Source organism: Hyla sarda, chromosome 2 (genome assembly GCF_029499605.1).
Source record: "Hyla sarda isolate aHylSar1 chromosome 2, aHylSar1.hap1, whole genome shotgun sequence".
Lineage (NCBI taxonomy): Eukaryota > Metazoa > Chordata > Amphibia > Anura > Hylidae > Hyla > Hyla sarda.
Genome location: NC_079190.1, coordinates 484,397,372 through 484,423,248, shown reverse-complemented (window position 1 = coordinate 484,423,248; position 25,877 = coordinate 484,397,372). Strand labels below are relative to the sequence as shown.

At 42.7% G+C, this 25,877-nt stretch overlaps 1 protein-coding gene across 8 annotated transcripts in view; it reads left to right on the top strand.

The window, feature by feature from the left end:
• Positions 1–25,877, top strand: part of GRIK1 (glutamate ionotropic receptor kainate type subunit 1) — a 512,490-nt gene that overhangs the window by 275,894 nt on the left and 210,719 nt on the right. For all 8 annotated transcript variants that reach the window (XR_008889112.1, XR_008889113.1, XM_056559535.1 and 5 more), the window contains exons 5-6: positions 12,941–12,994; positions 25,398–25,571. Coding sequence is in view for 6 of the 8 variants with exons in the window: in XM_056559535.1 (XP_056415510.1) it covers positions 12,941–12,994; positions 25,398–25,571 (228 nt within the window). In the remaining 2 variants the exon portion in view is untranslated. The remainder of the gene's footprint in view (positions 1–12,940; positions 12,995–25,397; positions 25,572–25,877) is intronic.

Here is a 25,877-nt window from a genome sequence, read left to right as displayed (position 1 = left end):
CGATATAGAGCAGCATTGTTCACTGTATGCAATGGAAAGATTGCATGTCATAGTCTTCTATGGGGATTAAAAAATAGTAATAAATGTGAATAAGCCCCTTACCTAATAAAAGTTTGAATCACCCCCCCCCCTTTTCCCATTTCTGAAATAAAATGATATAAACAAAAATAAACGTAAACACGTGGTAACGCCACATGCTTTTATGTCAGAACTAATAAAATATAATGTTGTTTTCATACATTAATGTATAATTTTTTTAAAGTAGTAAAATAAAACAAAATCTGTATAAATTGGATATCCTTGTAATCATATGGACCCACAGAATAAAGATAACGTGTCATTTTTCACAAAAAAAAAGTGCACTGGGTAGAAATGTAAGGCCCCCAAAAATTTTCTTTTTAAATTTCATCTTACAAATAATTGTTTTTTTTATTTCATCGTAGAATTTGCAGTAAAATGAGTAATGTTGTTTCAAAGTACAATTAGTACGACAAAAAACAAGCCTCATATGGGTCCGTGGGTGAAAAATTGACAGCACTTTAGCTATTAGAAGGTGAGGAGGAAAAAAGCTAAATTAAAGGGGTACTCCGGCGCTTAGACATCTTATCCCCTATCCAAAGGAGCGTTGTGACGTCAAGGCCCTGTCCCGTGTGACGTCACGCTCTGCCCCCCTCAATGCAAGCCTATGGGAGGGGCGTGACAGCCGTCACGCCCCCACCCATAGGCTTGCATTGAGGGGGGCGGAGCGTGACGTCACACGGGGCAGGGCCTTGACGTCACAACCCTCTGGCCCCGTGATGGACAGTAATCAGACCCGGAGCGAACACGCTCCAGGGACCGATTTTAACCCCTTAAGGGCTCAACCCAAATATACCTTAAGGACCCCGGCCATTTTTTGCACATCTGACCACTGTCGCTTTAAGCACTAATAACTCTGGGATGCTTTTACCTTTCATTCTGATTCCAAGATTGTTTTTTCGTGACATATTCTAGTTTATGTTAGTGGTAAAATTTTGTCAATACTTGCATCATTTCTTGGTGAAAAATTCCAAAATTTGATGAAAAAATTTAACATTTTGCATTTTTTTTTTTTACTTTGAAGCTCTCTGCTTATAAGGAAAATGGATATTCCAAATAAATTATATATTGATTCACATACACAATATGTCTACTTTATATTTGCATCATAAAGTTGACATGTTTTTACTTTTGGAAGACACCAGAGGGCTTCAAAGTATAGCAGCAATTTTCCAATTTTTCACAAAATTTTCAAAATCGGAATTTTTCAGGGACCACTTCAGTTTTGAAGTGGATTTCAAGGGCTTTCTTATTTAAAAAAAATACCCCATAAATGACCCCATTATAAAAACTGCACCCCTCAAAGTATTCAAAATGACATTCAGAAAGTTTTTTAACCCTTTAGGTGTTTCACAGGAATAGCAGCAAAGTGAAGGAGAAAATTCAAAATCTTCATTTTTTACACTCACATGTTCTTGTAGACCCAGTTTTTGAATTTTTACAAGGGGTAATAGATGAAAAATCCCCCCCAAATTTGTAACCCAATTTCTCTCGAGTAAGGAAATACCTCATATGTGGATGTCAAGTGTTCGTCATGTTAGGACGTAAAATGCTCTGCGAGCGAACTACAATGCTCAGAAGAGAAGGAGTCACATTTAGCTTTTGGAAAGCAAATTTTGCTGAAATGGTGTTTGGGGGGCATGTCGCATTTACGAAGCATCTAGGGTGCCAGAACAGCAAGACAAAAAAATCACATGGCATACCATTTGGGAAACTACACCCCTCAAGGAACGTAACAAGGGGTACAGTGAGCCTTAACACCTCACAGGTATTTCACGACTTTTTGTAAAAGTTGGATGTGTAAATGAAAAAATATTATTTTTTCACTAAAATGCTGTATTTTCCCCAAATTTTAAATTTTTACAATGGGTAATAGGAGAAAATGACCACCAAAATTTGTAACCCCATTTCTTCTGAGTATGGATATACCCCATTGACATCCAGTGCTCTGCTGGCACACTACAATGCTCAGAAGAGGAGGAGCGCCATTGAGCTTTTTGAAAGAGAATTTGTTTGGAATGGAAGTCGGGGGGCATGTGCGTTTACAAAGACCCCCGTGGTGCCAGAACAGTCGACCCCCGCACATGTGACCCCATTTTGGAAACTACACCCCTCACAGAATTTAATAAGTGGGGCAGTGAGTATTTACACCCCACTGGCGTTTGACAGATCTTTGAAACAGTGGGCTGTGCAAATGAAAAATTTAATTTTTCATTTTCACGGATCACTGTTCCAAAAATCTGTCTGACACCTGTGGGGCATAAATGCTCACTGTACCCCTTATTACATTACGTGAGGAATGTAGTTTCCAAAATGGGGTCACATGTGGGGGGGGGTCCATTGTTCTGGCACTATGGGGGCTTTGTAAACACACGTGGCCTTCAATTCCGGACAAATTTTCTCTTCAAAATCCCAATGGCGCTCCCTCTCTTCTGAGCATTGTAGTTCGCCTGTAGAGCACTTTACATGCACATATGGGGTATGTTCTTACTCAGAAGAAATGGGGTTACAAATTTTGGGGGGCTTTTTTCCTATTTTCCCTTGTGAAAATGAAAAATATAGGGTAACACCAGCATTTTAGCGAAAAAAAATTTTTTTCTCATTTTCCCATCCAACTATTTTGTCAAACACCTGTGGGGTGTTAACGCGCACTATACCCCTTGTTACGTTCCGTGAGGGGTGTAGTTTCCAAAGTGGGGTCACATTGTGGGTATTTCTTTTTTTGTGTTTGTCAGAACCGCTGTAAAATCAGCCACCCCTGTGCAAATCACCAATTTAGGCCTCAAATGTACACATTTTACGCCCACATCTGGGGTATTTCCGTACTCAGGAGAAATTGCATTACAAATTTTGGGGGTCTTTTTTTGCTTTTACCGCATGTGAAAATAAAAAGTATGGGGCAACACCAGCATGTTAGTTTAAAAAATAAAAGAAATGTTACACTAACAGGCTGGTGTAGACCCCAACTTTTCCTTTTCATAAGGGGTAAAAGGAAAAAAAGCCCCCCAAATTTGTAGTGCAATTTCTCCCGAGTACGGAAATACCCCATATGTGGCCGTAAACTGTTTCCTTGAAATACGACAGGGCTCTGAAGTGAGAGAGCGCCATGCGCATTTGAGGACTAAATTAGGGATTGCATAGGGGTGGACATAGGGGTATTCTATGCCAGTGATTCCCAAACAGGGTGCCTCCAGCTGTTGCTAAACTCCCAGCATGCCTGGACAGTCAGTGGCTGTCCGGAAATGCTGGGAGTTGTTGTTTTGCAACAGCTGGAGGCTCCGTTTTGGAAACACTGCCGTACGATTTTTTTTTTTCATTTTTATTGGGGGGGGACAGTGTAAGGGGGTGTATATGTAGTGTTTTACTCTTTATTATGTGTTAGTGTAGTGTAGTGTTTTTAGAGTACGTTCACACTGGCGGGCGTTTACAGTGAGTCTACCGCTAGGAGTTTGTGCTGCGGCAAAAAATTTGCCTCAGCCCAAACTTGAAGCAGAAAACTAACTGTAAACCTGCCCGTGTGAATGTACCCTGTACATTTACATGGGGGGGGGGGGGGGGGACAAACCTCCAGCTGTTTCAAAACTACAACTCCCAGCATGTACTGACAGACTGTGCATGCTGGGAGTTGTACTTTTGCAACAGCTAGAGGCACACTGGTTGGAAAACCTTCAGTTACCTAACTCAGTATTTTCCAACCAGTGTGCCTCCAGCTTTTTCAAAACTACAACTCCCAGCATGTACTGATCGCCGAAGGGCATGCTGGAAGATGTAGTTATGCAACAGCTGGAGGTACACAACTACAACTCCCAGCAGGCCCACATAGCAGTTTGCTGTCTGAGCATGCTGGGATTTGCAGTTTTGCAACATCTGGAGAGCTATAGTTTAGAGACCACTGCACAGTGATCTCCAAACTGTGGACCTCCAGATGTTGCAAAACTACAAATACCAGCATGCTCAGACAGCAAACTGCTATGTGGGCCTACTGGGAGTTGTAGTTTTGCAAGATCTGGAGAGCGACAGTGTAGAGATCATTGTGCAGTGGTCTCAATCTGTAGCTCTCCAGCTGTTGCAAAACTACAAATCCCAGAATGCCTAAACAGCTCTTTGGGCATGCTGGGAGTTGTAGTTTTTCAACATCTGAAGGGCTACAGTTTAGAGACCACTCTATAGTGGTCTCAGACTGTAGCCCTCCAGATGTTGCTAAGCAACTCACCGGCTTCCGTAGGATCCACGGAGCTGCGTCGCCGTCCTCTTCTTCCGTCGATCGTCGCCCGCTGCCGCCGTCGATCGTCGCCCGCTGCCGTCGCCGATGGGTGAGTGGACTTCGGCGCTGGTCCTGTGTCGTTTCCCCGTTCTGCCCCGCCTATTGTGGGTGGGCAGGACGGGGAAACCGAAAGTAAAGCCCCCCGCACCCGATCTGCTATTGGTCATCGCGTCTTGATGACCAATAGCAGGGATAGGAGGGGTGGCACCCCTGCCACCTCACTTCTATCGCTTCAGGGGGATCGTGGGTGTCATGGACACCCGCGATCCCCCTTCTATTCCGGGTCATCGGGTCACCATAGACCCGAATCGGCGCAAATCACAGTGTGAATTCACTTGCAATTTGCGCCGATCGCCGACATGGGGGGGGGGGGGTCTGATGACCCCCCTGGGCATTTGCGCGGGGTGCCTGCTGATCGATATCAGCAGGCACCCGGTCCGGTCCCCGCCCTGCGCGCAGCGGGGACAGAAATTCCCACGGGTCTATGGATATGTCCTGGGTCCTTAAGTACCAGAAAGCCAGGGCGTATCCATATGCTCTAAATCCTTAAGGGGTTAAACGGGGTGCAGCGTGCAAGATCACGGGGGTCCCCAACGGCGGGGCCCCCGCGATCAGGCATCTTATCCCCTATCCTTTGGATAGGGGATAAGATATCTAAGCCCTGGAGTACCCCTTAAAAAATTGCTGTGTCCTTCATTCCTGACACATAAGCAGGGCTGTATGCACAGCTGGTGCTGCCCTTGGCACTCGGGCTAAATACACCCCTTTAGGGTGGGGCCACATGTATCTTTTGGCCTGGAGGTGAAGGATAGGTTTGTTTGGGGGGGCTCTCTCCTGTTGGAGACGGACCTTGCTATAGACCGCATCCTTTGTGCCCTTTTTTTAAGTGGGACACGTGTGCACTTTTTCTTGCACTTTGGGGTCATAGAAAGCTCGTGCCTCGGTTGTTAAAAATCTGTCTGCAGATGAGTAATCTTTCCTTTAGGAGAGATTTCTGACTTGGCATACATTCCCAGTCACATTCCAAGTCAGTTTCCAAGACTCCTAGTTGGAGTGAAAGACTGACTTGAAGGAAAAGCCTCTTAAAAATGGAATTCCCAGTGGAGCAACAATGGCCCACAAGTCTCCACTCGTCTTTATGACACTTAGGCTAGGTTCAGACTACAGAATCTCCGGGCAGAAAATTTCCGCCCGAAGATTCCGAGTTCCGCCTGCGCCGACTGAATTAGTCGGCGCTAGGACCGCGCGGACACTGCAGTCTCCTATAGACTGCAATGTGTTCCACACGGATTTCCGCCTGAAGAAAGAGCAACCCCTTTCTAGCGGATTTTCAAAGCGGATTTTCCGCTTCACAAATTCTGAAGTGTGAATTTGTGAACGGAAAACCATTCACTACACTAGACATTTTAGCAAGCGGAATTTCTGACGGAAATTTTACGTCTGAATTTCTGTCGGAAATTCTGTAGTCTGTACCTAGCCTAAGGGCTGGTGAGGTGTGGACCAGCCTCCTGTGACTACTTACCTGGGTCCTGGTGGCTTTTTAAAACTTAAGTGTGAATCATAGTGTGCCGACATCACGCTGGCTGTATCTGTTCTATGCTGCCCATGGTTATAGGCCTAGTTATATGAGACTAAAAAGGGGGTAGGTATCATCCTATAGGCAACTGTATGTCAACCATTATTGAAAGACCTTGCTTTGAAAATCCCAGAGACCCCAACTCTTTAATACACATAAAGGACTGTTATAGTACAGTGGTCTCCAAATTGAGGACCTCCAGATTTTGCTAAACTACAACTCCTAGCATTCCCGGACAGCCAACATGCTAGGAATTGTAGTTTAGCAACATCTGGAGGTCCACAGTTTGGAGATCACTGATATAGATGGTCCATTAGTTTCAAAAAGAACAGTGTAATACCTCATTTGCCCTGAGGAGGCACTGCAGAAAAAAACACTGTTCTGTATTAAATGCATTTTTTTTTAAAGGGGTATTCCAGGAAAAAAACTTTATTTTTTATTTTTTTTATGTTATATATCAACTGGCTCCAGAAAGTTAAACAGATTTGTAAATTACTTCTATTAAAAAATCTTAATCCTTCCAATAATTATCAGCTGCTGAAGTTGAGTTGTTCTTTTCTGTCTGGCAACAGTGCTCTCTGCTGACATCTCTGCTTGTCTCGGGAACTGAGTAGAAGAGGTTTGCTATGGGGATTTGCTTCTACTCTGGACAGTTCCCGAGACATGTGTCATCAGAGAGCACTTAGAGAGACAGAAAAGAACAACTCAACTTCAGCAGCTCATACGTACTGAAAGGATTAAGATTTTTTTAATAGAAGTAATTTACAAATCTGTGAATTCAGGTAGAAAACAGACATGGCGCACATCTACAATCTTGTATAATGATCTGATTGCTTCTCAGCATAATATCAAAAACTAACAGGTTGTTAGTATACATTTTTGATCAAAAAGTACAAGCCCACTCGCCACGTCAAGGCCACCTATCCAGAGTGGGTCCCTAACATCCCTAGCATAAAATGGCGCAGCACTGGGCGGCGACCACCACCGCCGCGACACCAGCATCCACGGGGGGGGGGGGGGAACGACCCACTGGCAGAGCGGCCCCAATGCCACTCAAACCAGTCTATGGGCCGCGCCTCCCCGCAGACACGGCGCCACGGCAGTAACGGACACCGCACAGCACCACACCAGTGTGAACAAGGTGCAATGGCTCACTTACCATGCTCTCCCAGTCAGACTGGGAGGCTACTAGGAATGAAATGACCCTTATGTAGCTAATTACTACTTATATAGGGTTGGGCTGAGGGGGTGGGGAAGAGTGCAGCACATGTTCAAAAAAAAAAAGGGGGAAGAAAGAAATCACAGTGTGAATTCAGGTAGAAATATATATATATTTTTTTTGTTTGAACATGTGTCTGCACTCTGCCCCACCCCCTCAGCTCAACCCTATATAAGTAGTAATTAGCTACACAAGGGCCTTTTTCATTCCTAGCAGCCTCCCAGTCTGACTGGGAGAGCAAGGTAAGTGAGCTTTTCCACCCGGTTCACACTGGTGTGGTGCTGTGCGGCGTCCGTTGCTGCCGTGGCAACGTGTCTGTGGGGAGGTGCGACCATGGACTGGTTTGAGTGGCATTGGGGCCGCTCTGCCAGTGGGTTGTTCCCCCCGTAGGCACTGGTGTTGCGGCGGTGGTGGTCGCCGCCCAGTGCTACGCCATTTTATCCTAGGGACGTTAGGGACCCACTCAAATTAGGTGGCCTTGACGTGGCGAGTGGGCTTGTACCTTTTGATCAAAATGTATACTAACAACCTGTTAGTTTTTGAATTTATGCTGAGAAGCAATTAGATCAAAAACACAATATGTAGATGTGCGACCATGTCTGTTTTTTCTACCTTAATTTACAAATCTGTTTAACTTTCTGGAGCCAGTTGATGTATAAAAACATTTTTTTCCTGCATAACCCCTTTAAGTTCTATTTTCTCCTCATTTAGTCCAAAACATAAAAATAATAATTATAAAAAAAAAATATATATATATATCTTCCATTTCTGGAATAAAATCCACGTTTCATCTTCAGCCTCTATTCACGCCAGGGAGGGGGTGCGCCAGTTTACATCCCGAGCTATTTCAAGCTATGTTCATTGTTAGTGATTTTTTTTATTTTTTTTGTTCTTCCACAGAAGTCATCTCCCAGACCTTCTTCTTTTTATGGAATGAGGGATTCATCAGATTGTGTATTCTTTTCCTCTCAGTGATTTCAAAAGGATATCCCTTCTCTATCTGGAATTATTTTGACAGGCGGTAACGTGGCATCTCCGCCACTTTAATTAAGGGAACAAAACCATCGCTATAATTTGCAAAGCTGAATAGATCTTCACGTTAATTCTCTTATTAAAGGATTGTTTAACTCCGTTATGTCCGATGATTTAGATGAGAAGACTTTTTTTTTTTTCGACTTTTCTTTTTCGAAATGTAACAGAATACGCCAGAAAAGAACTGAGCGTCTTGTGCCGTAACTGTACTGTATTGGGACCCGGTGCTGTATATTTATGACTTTAGGATTGTGTGGGCATGAAGGGTGATTGACAGCTTCCATCCTAAGGCCACATCATGGATTGGTGGAAACCTTTAGCCAATTCACCTATGGTGCCATCTGGGTAGAACTAGGTCTGAGTCTTCTAGTTGTGATACAGATTTGAAAATTAAAGGGGTATTCCAGGAAAAAAACAACTTTTTTTATATATATATATCAACTGGTTCCAGAAAGTTAAACAGCTTTGTAAATTACTTCTATTTACAAATCTTATTCCTTTCAATAATTATCAGCTGCTGAAGTTGAGTTGTTTTTTTCTGTCTGGCAACGGTGCTCTCTACTGACATCTCAGAGTAGAAGAGGTTTGCTATGGGGATTTGCTTCTACTCTGGACAGTTCTCGAGACACGTGTAATCAGAGAGCACTTAGAAAAGAACGACTCAACTTCAGCAGCTCATAAGTACTGAAAGGATTAAAGGGGTTATCCAGGAAAAAACTTTTTTTTTTTTATATATCAACTGGCTCCAGAAAGTTAAACAGATTTGTAAATTACTTCTATTAAAAAAAATCTTAATCCTTTCAGTACTTATGAGCTTCTGAAGTTAAGGTTGTTCTTTTTTGTCTATGTCCTCCCTGATGACACCTGTCTCGGGAAACGCCCAGTTTAGAAGCAAATCCCCATAGCAAACCTCTTCTAAACTGGGCGTTTCCCGAGACAGGTGTCATCGCAGAGCACTTAGACAGAAAAGAACAACCTTAACTTCAGAAGCTCATAAGTACTGAAAGGATTAAGATTTGTTATAGAAGTCATTTACAAATCTGTTTTAACTTTCTGGAGCCAGTTGATATATAAAAAAAAAGTTTTTTTCCTGGATAAACCCTTTAACCTCTTAAGGACCCATGACGTATGCATACGTCATGAGTCCCGGTCCTGCGATATAACGCATCATATCGCGGCGGGCCCGGCATCATAGTGAAGCCAGGACCCGCCTCTAATAGCACGCGGCACTGATCGCGATGCCGCGCGATATTAACCCTTTAGCCGCGCGCTCAAAGCTGAGCCGCGCGGCTAAAAACGAAAGTAAAAGTGCCCGGCTAGCTCAGGGAGCTGTTCGGGATCGCCGCGGTATAATCGCGGCATCCCGAACAGCTGCAGCACAGGAGGAGGTCTTCTTACCTTCTCCTGTGCTGTCCGATCGCCGAATGAATGCTTCAAGCCTGAGATCCAGGCTTGAGCATTCAATCGCCGAAAACCCTGATTGATCCATTCCTATGGAGATGGATCAATCAGTGTAAAAGATCAGTGCATGCAATGTTATAGCCCCCCCTATAGGAGCTATAATATTGCATAAGAAAAGTGTAAAAAAATCATTAACCCTTTCAATTATCCCTTCCCCTAATAAAAGTTTGAATCACCCGGCATTTCCAAAAATAAAAAAAACATTATGTAAATAATAATAAAAATAAACATATGTGGTATCGCCGCCTGCGGAAATGTCCGAATTATAAAAATATACTGCTTTTTAAACCGCTCGTTCAATGGCGTACGCGCAAAAAAAATTCCAAAGTCCAAAATAGCGCATTTTTTATCACTTTTTATACAACAAAAAAGTGAATAAAAAGTGATCAAAAAGTCTGATCAGAACAAAAATCATACCGCTAAAAACTTCAGATGACGGCGCAAAAAATGAGTCCTCAAAGTGCCCTCAACACAGAAAAATAAAAAAGTTATAGGGGTCAAAAGATTACCATTTTAAACGTATAAATTTTCCTGCATGTATTCATGATTTTTTTCGGAAGTGATACAAATTCAAACCTATACAAGTAGGGTATCATTTTAACCATATGGACCTACAGAATAAAGATAAGGTATCATTTTTGACAAAAAATGTACTGCGTAAAAACAGAAGTCCCCAAAACTTACAAAATAGTGTTTTTTCATCAATTTTGTCGCACATTGATTTTTTTTCCCGTTTCACCGTAGATTTTTGGGTAAAATGACTAATGCCATTACAAAGTAGAATTAGTGACGCAAAAATTAAGCCATTATATATAATTTTAGGTGAAAATTTTTAAGAGTTATGATTTTTTTAAGTTAAGGAGGAAAAATTGAAAATGAAAAAACGGAAAAAGCCCGGGTCCTTAAGGGGTTAAGCCAAATTTCAGATCTGACCAATAAATATAAAAGGAAACCACTAGGGGAGAGCACACCTATCAATATCTCTCACTCCAGTAGTACAATTGGGATATACATAGGCTGCCGTGGTCCAGGATCCGGCAATGTGCTACTGACCCCTGCGGGGTGCATGCAATCCAGATGAAGGATCAAATAATATCAACCACTAAAGAACGATAGCATGTTCTCACTGCTGGAACTGCATCTACTTCGTAGATGCAGTTCCAACAGTGAGTGCATGCTATCGTTCTTTTGGGGTTTATATCAAATTTCAGATTTCCCTATAGAGCTTTTCTGCTTCTACAGTTCTGAAACAGAAAAGTTCTGAAACTTTCTCGGATATTTTGCATATTGTTTCCATGGAAATTGATAGTAACATAATTTGTAAGGTTGAAAAAAGACAAGAGTCCATCGAATTCAGCCTAAAACTCTACTGTGTTGATCCAGAGGAAGGCAATAAAGGCAATGTGTTGATCCAGAGGAAGGCTGATGCCAATTGCCCCATGACAGAGGAAAAAATCCTTCCCGACCCCAATGTGGCGATCAGAATAGATCCCTGGATCAATGTTCTATCCCATAAATCTAGTATCCATAACATTACTCAAAACATCCAGGACTCCCTTAAGCATGTTTATTGAGTCAGACATCACATGATGGGGCAGAGAAGTCCATAGTCTCACTGCTCTTACCGTAAAGAATCTCTGTCTGTGATGATGGTGAAACCTTCTTTCCTCTAGATGTAGATGATGCCCCGTTGCCATGGTTACCGGCCTAGGTATAAAAAGATCACTAGAAAGATCTCTGTACTGTCCATTCATATATTTGTACATTGTGATCAGATCCCCCTAAGACGTCTTTTCTCCAAACTAAATAACCCCAAGCTTGATAACCTGTCTCGGTCCCGTAATCCTCTCATACCATCAATTATCTTTGTCGCCCTTCTCTGCACCCTCTCCAGTTCAGCTATATCCTTCTTATATACAGGAGCCCAGAATTGGACACAATACTCCATATGTGGATTTATATAGTGGCAAAACTATGTCCTTGCCTCTCTTGATACATCCCTTGACTTTTTTAGCCTTGGCAGCCAGTACCCCCGAGTCTTTTTCGGTCGAAGTTTGACCTAGTGTGTTATTATTTAGCACATTGTACATTTAGTTTTTACGGCCCAAGTGTATAACCTTACATTTTTCCACATTTAATCGTTTAATACATTTAGTCGTTTATGTAAAAAAGGAAGTAACTTCAAGGTATCTGCTTGCCTTCAGTAATGGGCAACATTTTAATCTATGAAATCATGGCCGCCAGTGCCAATGAAGCGTAAATTGTTATATGGGGCTAAGAGTTCTTGCATGGCAGCAAGTGGGGGTGGGGGGGGACGACGACTCTTAAAAAAAAAGAGTATAATAAACACTGTGAGCCCCATTAGTTCTGTCTATCAGAGAGGATCCCAGAGGTCGATGCCCCACTGAACACTAAAGCTGGGTTCACATCACATTTTAGGCAATACGGGACCACATACAGCTGGGGGGAGCTAAAACCGGGTGCTCCTGTATTATGTGGCCCGTATGTAATGTATTTCAATGAGTTGACTGGAAGGAAACGCTGACCCCGGTTGGCTCTTTTTTGCCCCATATGCAGATTTCACACAGGACCTAAAACCGTGGTAGACCACGGTTTTACGTCCGGTGGGAAAACCGCATATGGGGCAAAAATGAGCCAACTGGAGTCAGCGTTTCCTTCCAGTCAGCTCATTGAAATACATTACATACGGGCCACATAATACAGGAGCACCCGGTTTTAGCTCCCCCCAGCTGTATGTGGTCCCGTATTGCCTAAAACGTGATGTGAACCCAGCCTAAGCCTCCCATTGTTTTCAGTGGGATTCTGCTACTCTGCGGACACTTCTCCAGTGGAACTTTTGGTGCCGATTCGGATTCTGCCAGTGTAATGCCACTTATCAATGAGCCGATGCTCATTTTTGCTGTAAAATTCTGCACAAAGTAGGTGCCGATTCTGCGAATGTGAACCCAGAATTCCTCTCGGCCTATAACTCAGAGTGGAAAGGCCCTTAGTTATTGGTTTGCAGAGATGCTACCTCCAGTGGTTGGCACTGAGGGGTAAGCTCCCTTCCTTTTTGAGCAGGGCTACATGGCATAACTTATATTCATCAAAAAGACGTCATTGTGCCTCAGTTTTGTTTGTCCCCTGCCCTACATATATATATAACTTTACTAGGAAAACCTCTGTAATGCAATTCTCTAATATTTTATGTTAAGGAGACACAGACTAGAGGAAATCTTACTAGCATTGCACCGTTCTGAGCAAGTGAAGATATTTCCTCTTTCTCACTGACTACTTTCTTTCTTGGCAGATCCTCTCCATGGGAATGATGACCGAATATTACCATTACTTCTTTACAACAATGGTAAGAGGCTATGCTTAAAAAAAAAAGAAAGAAAAAATAGGAATGACTGTGTCTGCACAGCTTTCCCTGTAAATACAGTCTGACTTACATATACAGCTAGAAAGCACACAATGTATAAAAAATCACTGTGAAGCACATTTATTAAAATTGTCTAATATTTATAAGTGTAAACTTAGACTTGGTAGCTAATATCACAGTGGAGGGGTGAGTGGACATTTTTTATTTTTTCAGTCTAAAAATGTGCCAACTTTATCTCAGTGGCTCAGGCTGTTTAATACATTTCGCCCATCTTTAACCACCTAAGGAGCTGACTTACTTTAAGCCGAAATGTTGCATAATTTTGGTGTGCAGTGTTGCATCTCAAACAATGGCCACTATATATAGCTGGTATGGAGGTGCCCGGTTCAGTAGGCAGATATTTTGAACAACGTGTTGGATAGAAAAACGAAATAAACCGGCACTCAACACTTTCAGCACGATATGCGTGTCTGTTACATTAAACAAATTGGGGGCCAGCAGACGTATCGGGTGCTAAGAGGCGATAGCCTCTGAAGGCCGATGCATCTGTTCCCCACCAAATTTCTCTAATCTAACAGACACAGGTATCATGCTGAAAGTGGTGAGTGCCGGTTCATTTCATTTTTCAAAAAAATGTGAAACAAGGCATATATGCTAGACGTTTTTTTTTGTTGTTTTTATTTGTAAAAATTATTTTTGGAGCATTAGTAAATTTGCCCTAACATGCCCTAACATGTGATTGCTCCTTTAAAGAGGTTAGCCACTATCTACTGGATAGGAGATAACTAGCTGATCAGTGAGGGGTCCACCACATGGACCCCCACTTATCCCGAGAGCGGAGGTCATTTGTCCCCTAAATTAAGTGGCTTATTTCTTGGGATGACCCCATTAATATGCACATGTCTCCTTGACAAATGAGTGTTCTGAAAAATATGAGAAAGGGTTTTACAGCATATTAAATTTTGACCCTAACCACAGGGGTTCAAGGGGTTTTGGGTGCAAAACAAGCCTAAAAAAAGTAGTTATAGGACAGCCAGGGACACAAATCACTAGATAAATGCTGTCACTTTAGCCACAATCCAAGGCAACCGCAATGCGTTATGAAGGATACAAAGTACATTTGTTGTTCTGTGTCTTGGCTGTTTTGATCATTTTGTGTGACATCTCGTGGTTTTTGGTCGTAGAGTTTGATTATCAAGGATGCCTTGCTGTGAAACACAAAAACATAAAATGTCCTTGAACAAACATTATTTTCCAAAAAAATAAAAAAAATCTTCCGAACAAAACAACCGAACAGCACTAAAAACAATTTATTAAATGTATTTAGAAAAGAGATAAAACTTTAAAGAAAACACGAACCAGAAAGTAAAAAGTCTAGAGTAGTCCATCTCCAAACCTGCTGCCCCAACCAACCGAAACCGATAATCTAATCCAGTGTCCAGGGAGGTGTCTCAGCCACCATTCCCCTGCCCCAATCTAAACCAATATTGTACCATCCAGTGTTTGGTCTTAGCCGCCATCTCTTTCCTTGGCAGCTGAGACTGGAAGTGGTAATAGTATGAACATACACCACAAGTACTTCAACTAATTGTTAGTGACAGTCCTGGTTCTCTGCTGTCACCAACAGATCTTATTGTTCTTCTTCTTTAAGCCACAATGGAGAGTGGCTATAATGGGTTCTGGATGGATCTGTCCGATCCTGCATTACACAGGCAGCCCATTGAGGTGCTCTGTAATGCTTAGTTTGCCCTATGGTGGTGCTGCTGGGAAATCAAACACCTAGGTTTCTCCACAGCTGATCACTGGAGGTCCCAACAATAAGACACTTTGGATAAAAGATTGTTTAAAGGGGTTATAAAACTTTTTTATAGAAGATAGCACGAGTGGCACGGTACTGCTCTCACTAGTGGACTCGATGTGGTATAGGTGGATGAATGTAAATGAGTGTGGTGGTGCTCTGGTCAAAGCTGAGACACAGATGATATAATGGAATGAAGACAAAAGATCAGACCGGCAGACTCACCACGATTCTCTTCTTCTTTATTTGCGTCAGCAATGCTTAGACAAATACTCACAAACTTGGGGGGTAAGGACGTGCAGTGGGGGGACAAACTGGCAACAGACTCCGTTTCGCACGGACCACCGTGCTTCCTCCGGCCAACTTTTTTATATATATCAACTGGCTCCAGAAAGTTAAACAGATTTGTAAAGTACTTCTATTAAAAAATGTTAATCCTTTCAGTACTTATTAGCTGCTGAAGTTGAGTTGTTCTTTTCTGTCTAAGTGCTCTCTGATGACACCTGTCTCAGGAACTGTCCAGAGTAGAAGCAAATCCCCATAGCAATCCTCTTCTACTCTGTGCAGTTCCCGAGACAAGCAGAGATGTCAGCAGAGAGCACTGTTGCCAGACAGACAAGAACAACTCTACTTCAGCAGCTGATAATTATTGGAAGGATTAAGTTTTATTTAATAGAAGTAATTTACAAATCTGTTTAACTTTCTGGAGCCAGTTGATATATAAAAAAAAAAAAACATAAAAAAATAAAATAAAGATTTTTCCTGGAATATCCCTTTAATTAGTTTAATTACATGGACAAACTTCAAATGTTCCACACTTATTACAGTGGCTGAGGCTGACTGATAAATCTGACCTACTTCAGGCATTTTAGGCCACACTACTTTCTGCTGTGTCCCAACATTGCAAGGCATGGTACACGTGGGAGTCTTTTAGTGTCAAAAATATATATTTATTGAACACGTATTTTAAGCTTTTTTTTGGGGGGGGGGGGGGGTTGGCTCAAAAAAGGCAGTGTCTAAATAGTGTAAAGTACAAAGTAAGCAACAGTCTACAGTAAAGTTACTTTCAACTATGGGGAGGGGGGAGAATAATATCAGGATATACTTGTGAAGCTTATGGAAGGGTGGTTACAACTAAAATCGACTCTATAAAAGCGAATGAAAAACAAAAGAACCAGAACTACCAAAGCATAGCGCAGAGGATAACCAAATAGTCATCAGTGAGAAACCAATGGGGCGCAGAGAGGCTATCCTTCCAAAGGTGGAGGGGTTAAAGGAAAACAGTCAGATATTTTCTCCCGCACTATCCACAGGTACCGGTGGATAGTGCGGGAGACGCTGAACATTTTGAGTCTTACCTTGCCCGGATGCGCTGCGCCGTTCGCCCGTTATAGCAGTTTTTCTGTATATTTAAATAAGCTGCTAACCGGCACGGGCGGGGTTACTGCCTTCATCTGGCACTGTGGCGTAACCGCCGCCCGGCCCGCAGCACCGCCCGGCTAATGAATATTCATATAATGTCTTACACTCTCCTCATCCTGGCCGATACTGCGCATGTGCGGGATTTACTCCGGACTAATGAAGCAGCGCTGAAGACCGCTTCCGGGTATAGTAGGAAATCCCGCACATGCGCAGTATCGGCCGGGATGAAAAGGAGAGTGTAAGACATTATATGAATATTCATTAGCCGGGCGGTGCTGCGGGCCGGGCAGGGGTTACGTCACAGTGCCAGATGAAGGCAGTAACCCCGCCCGTGCCAGTTAGCAGCTAATTTAAATATACAGAAAAACTGCTATAACGGGTGAACGGCTCAGCGCATCCGGGCAAGGTAAGACTCAAAATGTTCAGCGTCTCCTGCACTATCCATCGGTACCTGTGGATAGTGCAGGAGAAAACATATGACAGTTTTCCTTTAAATTAAAAAAGTGTCCCTGCCACCTAGAGTTATGTGAACATTTTTGATCAGTCAGGGTCTCAGTGTTGAGAGTCCCACTAGAGATGAGCGAACGTCCCACCACCAGAAAAACCATTCGGTTGAGCGTTTTTTCTCTGTCTTTCTGCGACAGGCCCCTAGGCTTATTCTGGAGACAATCTTCTGCAGCAAGACAAAAACGCATTGAGCTGGAAGGAAAGCTCTTATCCAAGCGCTTCGCCCCGGCTGTATCTAATGAGTGATGGGGGTCCCAGCACTAAGACCCAACCGATTAAAAACATTTGAGATATGTTGAAGGTTTTGAAGTGACAGCGCCCATTTAAAGATGGTAGGAGTCACTGGATGAGCTTCCAGGAGAAGGAATTCTACGCTCAGCCTTATCATTATAACTTACCATGAAGATGGTTGAAGGCACTACCAAATAATAGGTATCAGACCAAAACTCTGTTTTATGTATTTCTTAAAGGGGTACTCCACTGCCCCAGTGTTCGGAACACTTTGTTCTGAAAGCTGGGTGCGGGCTGCGGGAGTCCTGACATCAAGCCACGCCCTCTCAATGCAAGTCTATGAGAGGGTACGTGGCTGTGACATCGTGACCCCCGCAGCCCGCACCCAGCTTTTGGAGCAAAATGTTCCGAACGCTGGGGCAGTGGAGTACCCCTTAAAGGGGTACTCCGGTGAAAACCTTTTTTTTTTTTTTAAATCAACTGGTGCCAGAAAGTTAAACAGATTTGTAAATGACTTCTATTAAAAAAATCTTAATCCTTCCTGTACTTATTAGCTGCTGAATACTACAGCGGAAATTCTTTTCCGTTTGGAACACAGAGCTCTCTGCTGACATCATGAGCACAGTGCTCTCTGCTGACATCTCTGTCCATTTTAGGAACTGTCCAGAATAGCATATGTTTGCTATGGGGATTTCCTTTTACTCTGGACACTTCCTAAAATGGACAGAGATGTCAGCAGAGAGCACTGTGCTCATGATGTCAGCAGAGAGCTCTGTGTTCCAAACGGAAAAGAATTTCCACTGTAGTATTCAGCAGCTAATAGGTACTGGAAGGATTAAGATTTTTTAATAGAAGTCATTTACAAATCTGTTTAACTTTCTGGCACCAGTTAATTTACCGGAGTACCCCTTTAACCCCGCAGGACGTATATTTACGTCCTGCGCCGGCTCCCGCGATATGAAGCATCATATTGCGTCGGTCCCGGCGCTCATCAACGGCCGGGACCCGCGGCTAATACCACACATCGCCGATCGCGGCGATGTGCGGTATTAACCCTTTAGAAGCGGCGGTCAAAGCTGACCGCCGCTTCGAAAGTGAAAGTGACCCGGCTGCTCAGTCGGGCTGTTCGGGACCGCCGCGGTGAAATCGCGGCGTCCCGAACAGCTTACAGGACACCGGGAGGGCTCTTACCTGCCTCCTCGGTGTCCGATCGACGAATGACTGCTCCATGCCTGAGATCCAGGCAGGAGCAGTCAAGCGCCGATAACACTGATCACAGGCGTGTTAATACACGCCAGTGATCAGCATAGGAGATCAGTGTGTGCAGTGTTATAGGTCCCTATGGGATAACAATGATCAGTGTGTGCAGTGTTATAGGTCCATATGGGATAACAATGATCAGTGTGTGCAGTGTTATAGGTCCCTATGGGACCTATAACACCGCAAAAGAAAAAGTAAAAAAAAAAAAAGTGTTAATAAAGGTCATTTAACCCCTTCCCTAATAAAAGTTTGAATCACCCCCCTTTTCCCATAAAAAAAAAAAAAACATTGTAAAAAAAAAAAAATAATAAACATATGTGGTATCGCCACGTGCGTAAATGTCCGAACTATAAAAATATATCATTAATTAAACCGCACGGTCAATGGCGTACGCGCAAAAAAAATTCCAAAGTCAAAAAAAGCGCATTTTTGGTCACTTTTTATACCATTAAAAAATTAATAAAAAGTGATCAAAAAGTCCGATCAAAACAAAAATCATACCGATAAAAACTTCAGATCACGGCGCAAAAAATGAGTCCTCATACCGCCCTGTACGTGGAAAAATAAAAAAGTTATAGGGGTCAGAAGATGACATTTTTAAACGTATAAATTTTCCTGCATGTAGTTATGATTTTTTCCAGAAGTGCGACAAAATCAAACCTATATAAGTAGGGTATCATTTTAATCGTATGAATCTGCAGAATAATGATAAGGTGTCATTTTTTTGAAAAATGCACTACGTAGAAACGGAAGCCCCCAAAAGTTACAAAACGGCGGGTTTTTTTTCAATTTTTTTTCTCACAATTATTTTTTTTTTCCGTTTCGCCGTAGATTTTTGGCCAAAATGACTGACGTCATTACAAAGTAGAATTGGTGGCGCAAAAAAAAAAAAGCCTTCATATGGATTTTTAGGTGCAAAATTGAAAGAGTTATGATTTTTTAAAGGCAAGGAGGAAAAAACGAAAATGCAAAAACGGAAAAACCCTCGGTCCTTAAGGGGTTAAAGGACCTGTACCTCCTGCAGTCACAGTTGCCCATCAGGCCTCCGGAATGGATGACCCAAGTGCTGAACTACTTATAGAGGATTAATAAAATGACCTTCTTTTTAACAACCATCTGCGGAGTAACATTGTGACATTTGATTATATTAAGCGTGAAGTTTGACTTAGGCCTCGCGGTCATTAATCATGATTTAATAACTCTAGGACTCTCTATGACTCCGTAATTATTGGACTATTTTTTTCTATTTTTTATTATTTTTTTTTTCTCTCTCTCGCTGAGGATTGTATTGCGTTCTGTGTAAGTTTCCACTCAGTAAAGAGTAAAGGATCCAGTGCATGGAGTGAACTCCCCTGTGGGATTAAAGCAGACGACCTTAATTCAATTCATTTTCTTATCCCAGAGTTCAGGGAATAACTTTGAGCCACTGCGATGTATTAATAGCCGCCTATTCTGCACTGTTCCTTTCAAGGAGAAAAGAAATCCTGATATGTGCTGTGAGAGACTTTCAAGTTAAAATAAATGCTGCATTTTTACCTATAATTAGGATGAGAAAAATATGGCTGTTTTCTTCAGAAAATAGCGCCACCCCTCTCCATAGGTTGTGCGTGGTATTGCAGCTCAACTCCATTTAAATAAATATTATGTTAAAAGGGGTACTCTGCTGCTCAGCTTTTGGAACAAACTGTTTTCCGAATACTGGAGCCGGCGTCGGGAGGTCATGACCCCATAGCCACGCCCCTCATGATGTCATGCCCCACCCCCTCAATGCAAGTCTATGGGAGGGGGCGTGACATCCGTCACGCCCCCTCCCATAGACTTGCATTGAGGGGAGGGATGTGACGTCATGAATGGGTGGGGCTATGATGTCACGAGATCCCGGAGCCGTCTACAGTGTTCGGAACAGTTTGTTCCAAACGCTGAGTAGCAGAGTACCCCTTTAAGCTATAGAACCCTCCTTACAGACCCCAGGGCATAAACTCACCTTATGCAGACTCCAGACCAGAACCCCCATGTATACAGACTCTAGGCCACCAGGCCACCACAGACCCGAGTCTAGAGCCCTCTGTGCACAGACCTTAGACCAGATCCCCCATTATACAGACCCAGACTATACCCCACAGTATACAGACCCCAGACCAGATCCCCTTGTATATGGACCCCAGACTAGACCTCCCATGTATACAGACTCCAGGCAAGAACTCTCAGACCAGATCCACCATCATACAGATTCAGACTAGACCCCCTCATATACAGACTCTAGACCATATCCCCCTGAATGCAGACCCAGACTAGACCCCTCATGTATACAGACCCAGACTAGACCCCTCCCATATATAAATACCTCAGACTAGACCTCCCATGTATACAGACTCCAGGCAAGAACTCTCAGACCAGATCCCCCATCATACAGATTCAGACTAGACCCCCTCATATACAGACTTTAGACCATATTCCCCTGAATGCAGACCCAGACTAGACCCCTCATGTATACAGACCCAGACTAGACCCCTCCCATATATAAATACCTCAGACTAGACCTCCCATGTATACAGACTCCAGGCAAGAACTCTCAGACCAGATCCCCCATCATAAAGATTCAGACTAGACCCCTCCCATATATAAAGACCTCAGACTAGACCTTCCATGTATACAGAATCCAGACTAGACCTCCCATATATGCAGATCCAGACCTCAATTTGTTTACAGACTCAGGCCTCTTCTCGCTGTATACAGACTCCTTATGAGTAGTGTTGAGCACGAATATCCGTAATGCAAATTTTTATTGCCAATATCGGCACTTCCCGATTTTGCGAATATTTTGAATATAGTGCTATATATTCGTAATGAGGGATATTCATTTTTTGTGTTTTTTTTTTCACATGTGAATCTTTATGCAAATTTGTATGCAAATTTTTGCATGGAAAAAAAAGTGAACGAACATAGAGAATATGCGAATTTCGCGAACATAGGATGAATAAGCGTCAATATATTTGCGAAATATCACGAATTCGAATATGGCCCCTGCCGCTCATCACTACTTACAAGACCCAACTGTAATTAAAGGGGTATTCCAGAAAAAAAACTTTTTTTTATATATCAACTGGCTCCAGAACCAGAAAGTTAAACAGATTTGTAAATTACTTCTATTAAAAAAAATCTTAATCCTTTCAGTACTTAATCCTTTCAGTATGAGCTGCTGAAGTTGAGTTGTTCTTTTCTGTCTAAGTGATCTCTGTTGACACGTGTCTCGGGAGCTGTCCAGAGTAGAAGCAAATCCCCATAGCAAACCTATTCTGCTCTGCGCAGTTCCCAAACAAGCAGAGATGTCAGCAGAGAGCACTGTTTCCAGACAGATAAGAACAACTCAACTTCAGCAGCTGATAATTATTGGAAGGATTAAGATTTTTTAATAGAAGTCATTTACAAATCTGTTTAACTTTCTGGAGCCAGTTGATCTAAAAAAAAAAAAAGTTTTTTCCTGGAATACCCCTTTAACCTGTTAAGGACCCAGGGCGTACCTGTACGCCCTGAGTCGGCTCCCGATCTATAACGCGAGTCGGGCCCGGCCTCTAACAACGGCCGGGACCTGTGGCTAATAGCGCGCGGCATTAATCGCGCTGCCACGCACTATTAACCCTTTGGACGTGGAGTTCAAAGTTGAACGCCGCGTCTAAAATGAAAGTGAAACCATGCCGGTTAGCTCAGGGAGTTGTTCGGGATAGCCGCAGTGAAATCGCGGCATCCCGAACAGCTTACAGGACAACGGGAGGATCCCTACCTGCCTCCTCGCTGTCCGATCGCCGAATGACTGCTCAGTGCCTGAGATCCAGGCATGAGCAGTCAAGCGGCAGAATCATCGATCACTGGTTTCTTATGAGAAGCCACTGATCAATGTAAAAGATACCACCTATAACACTGCAAAAAAAAGTGAGAAAAAAAAGTGAATAAAGATCATTTAACCCCTTCCCTATTAAAAGTTTGAATCACCCCTCTTTTCCCATTAAAAAAAAAAAAAAAAAAACAGTGTAAATAAAAATAAACATATGTGGTGTCGCCACGTGCGGAAATGTCTGAATTATAAAAATATATCATTAATTAAACCGCACGGTCAATGGCGTGCGCGCATTTTTTAAAATTTATTTTATAAATATTAATAAATATTATTATTTATACTTTTTATATAATGAAAAAATGAATAAAAAGCGATCAATAAGTCCTATCAATGCAAAAATGGTACCGCTAAAAACTTCAAATCACGGCTCAAAAAATGAGCCCTCATACCGCCCCATACGCGGAAAAATTAAAAGTTATAGGGGTCAGAAGATGACAAAAGTTACAAAATGGGGGGGTTTTTTTTTCAATTTTGTCTCACAATGATTTTTTTTCCCCCGTTTCGCCGTAGATTTTTGGGTAAAATGACTGACGTCATTACAAAGTAGAATTGGTGGCGCAAAAAATGAGCCATCATATGGATTTTTAGGTGAAAGATTGAAAGAGTTATGATTTTTTTTAAAGGTAAGGAGGAAAAAACGAAAATGCAAAAACGGTAAAAACCCCGGGTCCTTAAGGGGTTAAGGTTTAGACCAGACCCCCCTACATAGACCCCAGACTACACTCCCAAGTATACAGACTACGAAGAATAGAGACATATTTGTCAGCTCTTTTAGGTGATATCCCTTTTTCACAGACATCTCCACACTTCCCAGAGTATCAAATGTTCATATATATATATATTTATTGATAATTTCACCTGTCTGGCAGCCTCAAGGGCTCCTAAAGGAAAGCTTTACCAGTCCCATCTCTCTTGTACTGGACGACAATAATTCATCAGCCGTAACTTCTCTAGATTCCATTCACTGTAAAATCTCCTGCCTGGGACTGAGGAATTACCCTCTGATGTTGATATTTCTGGATAATAAAACGATCACTATGGAAGGTGAATGCGCCCCGATGTACAATTCATATACCAGAAACCATATATAAAACCACTCCAAACATAAAAATATCTGGGCCGCATATCATCACTGTTTAGGAAGGCTACAAAAATATCAAGGACTATTGTTTACAAGACCAGCTTTAAAGGGGTACTCCAGCGCTTAGACATGTTATCCCCTATCCTGGGGACCCCTGTGATCGTGCACCCCATTAAAATCAGTCCCCGGAGCGTGTCCGCTCTTGGTCTGATTACTGTCGATCACGGGGACGAAGTGTTGTGACATCACGGCCACGCCCCGTGTGACATCACGCCCCGCCCCCTCAATGCAAGCCTATGGGAGGGGGCGTGACAGCTGTCACGCCCCCTCCCATAGGCTTGCATTGAGGGGCGGAGCCGTGACGTGACATGAGGGGGGGAGCCGTGAAGTCACAACGTTCCGTCCTCGTGATCGACAGTAATTAGACACGCTCCGGGGACTGATTTTAATGGGGTGCGGCATGCAAGATCAGGGGGGTCCCCCGCGATCAGGCATCTTATCCCCTATTCTTTAGATAGAGGATAAGATGTCTAAGCGCCGGAGTACCCCTTTAAAGGGGTCCTGGAAAAAAAATGTTTTCAAATCAACTGGTGCCAGAAAGTAAACCAGATTTGTAAATTACTTCTATTAAAAAATCTTAATCCTTCCAGTACTTCTAGCTGCTGTATGCTCCAGAGGAAGTTGTGTAGTTCTTTTCTGTCTGACCACAGTGCTCTCTGCTGACACTTCTGTCCGTATCTGGAACTGTACAGAGCAGGATAGTTTTGCTCTGAGGGTTTGCTCCTGCTCTGGACAGTTCCTGACATGGACAGAGGTGTCAGCAGAGAGCACTGTGGTCAGACTGGAAAGAAATTCAAAAAGAAGAGAACTTCCTCTGTAGTATACAGCAGCTGATAAGTACTGGAAGGAGTAAGATGATTAAATAGAAGTAATTTACAAATCTGTATAACTTTCTGGCACCAGTTGATTTGAAAACATTTGTTGTCCACTTGTTTTCAACCGGAGTTCCCCTTTAAAGCGTACCTGTCATTTCCAAAGATGCCATGTATTCACTACATAGTCATTGCTCATCCTGATCTTCCTGATTCATAAATATCATTATCACTTTATAATTCAGTTTCCATGGGTCTGGGTGGAGTGTAAAGTCCTCTGTTCAGGGTCCTCACATCTTGACCACAGTGGAAAGTTATTAGCATCTCCCTCTTTGGAGGACCCATCCTGTCCTGTTTTACCAGACAGCTCATTAATTTAAATAGGCTATGTGTAATGCTTAAAGGGGTACTCCGCTGCTCAGCGTTTGGAGCAAACTGTTCCGAATGCTGGAGCTGGTGCCGGGAGCTCGTGACAGCATAGCCCTGCCCCCTCATGACGGCATGCCCCACCCCCTCAATGCAAGTCTATGGGAGGGGGCGTGACAGCCGTCACGCCCCCTCCCATAGACTTGCATTGAGGGGGCGAGGTCTGACATCCTGAGGGGGCGGAGCTATGACGTCACGAGCTCCCGGCTCCGGCGTTCGGAACAGTTTGTTCCAAACGCTGAACAGCAGAGTACCTCTTTAAATTCCCCTGTGGAGGTGCTGCAGATAAACCTAACACTTAAAGGGGTATTCCAGGAAACAACTTTTTTTTATATATATCAACTGGCTCCAGAAAGTTAAACAGATTTGTAAATTACTTCTATTAAAAAAAATCTTAATCCTTTCAGTTCTTATGAGCTTCTGAAGTTAAGGTTGTTATTTTCTGTCTAAGTGCTCTCTGATGACACGTGTCTCGGGAACCGCCCAGTTTAGAAGCAAATCCCCATAGCAAACCTCTTCTAAACTGGGCGGTTCCCGAGACAGGTGTCATCAGAGAGCACTTAGACAGAAAAGAACAACCTTACCTTCAGAAGCTCATAAGTACTGAAAGGATTAAGAGTTTTTAATGGAAGTAATTTACAAATCTGTTTAACTTTCTGGAGCCAGTTGATATATATATGTATATATATATATATATATATATATATATATATATATATATATAAAAGTTTTTTCCTGGAACACCCCTTTAATGTCAGATCTGCCCACAGACTACTGCTGATTTATGGGAGTCCTAGGAGAGGTAGACTTTGAAATTAGTTTATTGTCATTGGATACTCAAGTAGGGATTGTGAAGGGCAGAGAATCCCTTTAATTTACATCTTGTCTTGCAGGACCTCTTTGCTCTTGACCTTGAGCCATACAGATACAGTGGAGTAAATATGACTGGATTCCGCCTACTTAACACTGACAATCCTCAGGTGTCATCTGTCATCGACAAGTGGTCTATGGAACGTCTACAAGCACCACCCAGGCCTGAAACCGGTCTCCTAGATGGAATGATGACAGTGAGTAAAATGATATTTCTTACCAAGTCCTATATCAATCAAAAGGTCCATATTGTTGTCTATAGGGGATGATTAGATTTTGCAGAAACTTCCATTGACAAACCTGTAGGGATTTAGCTTGAGAATGACCATAGCTGAAAGCTTCAAATAAAACACTTTTACACTTTTTAAAGCTTTTAATCAACTTTTTGGCTTTGAAAATGCTTGAAAAAAGCCAAAACATTATCTGGCCATTTTTTTTTATTTCCTCACCATTGTTTTGATTTAAAGGGTACCTTTCATCAAAATTTTTTTTGATATAATATA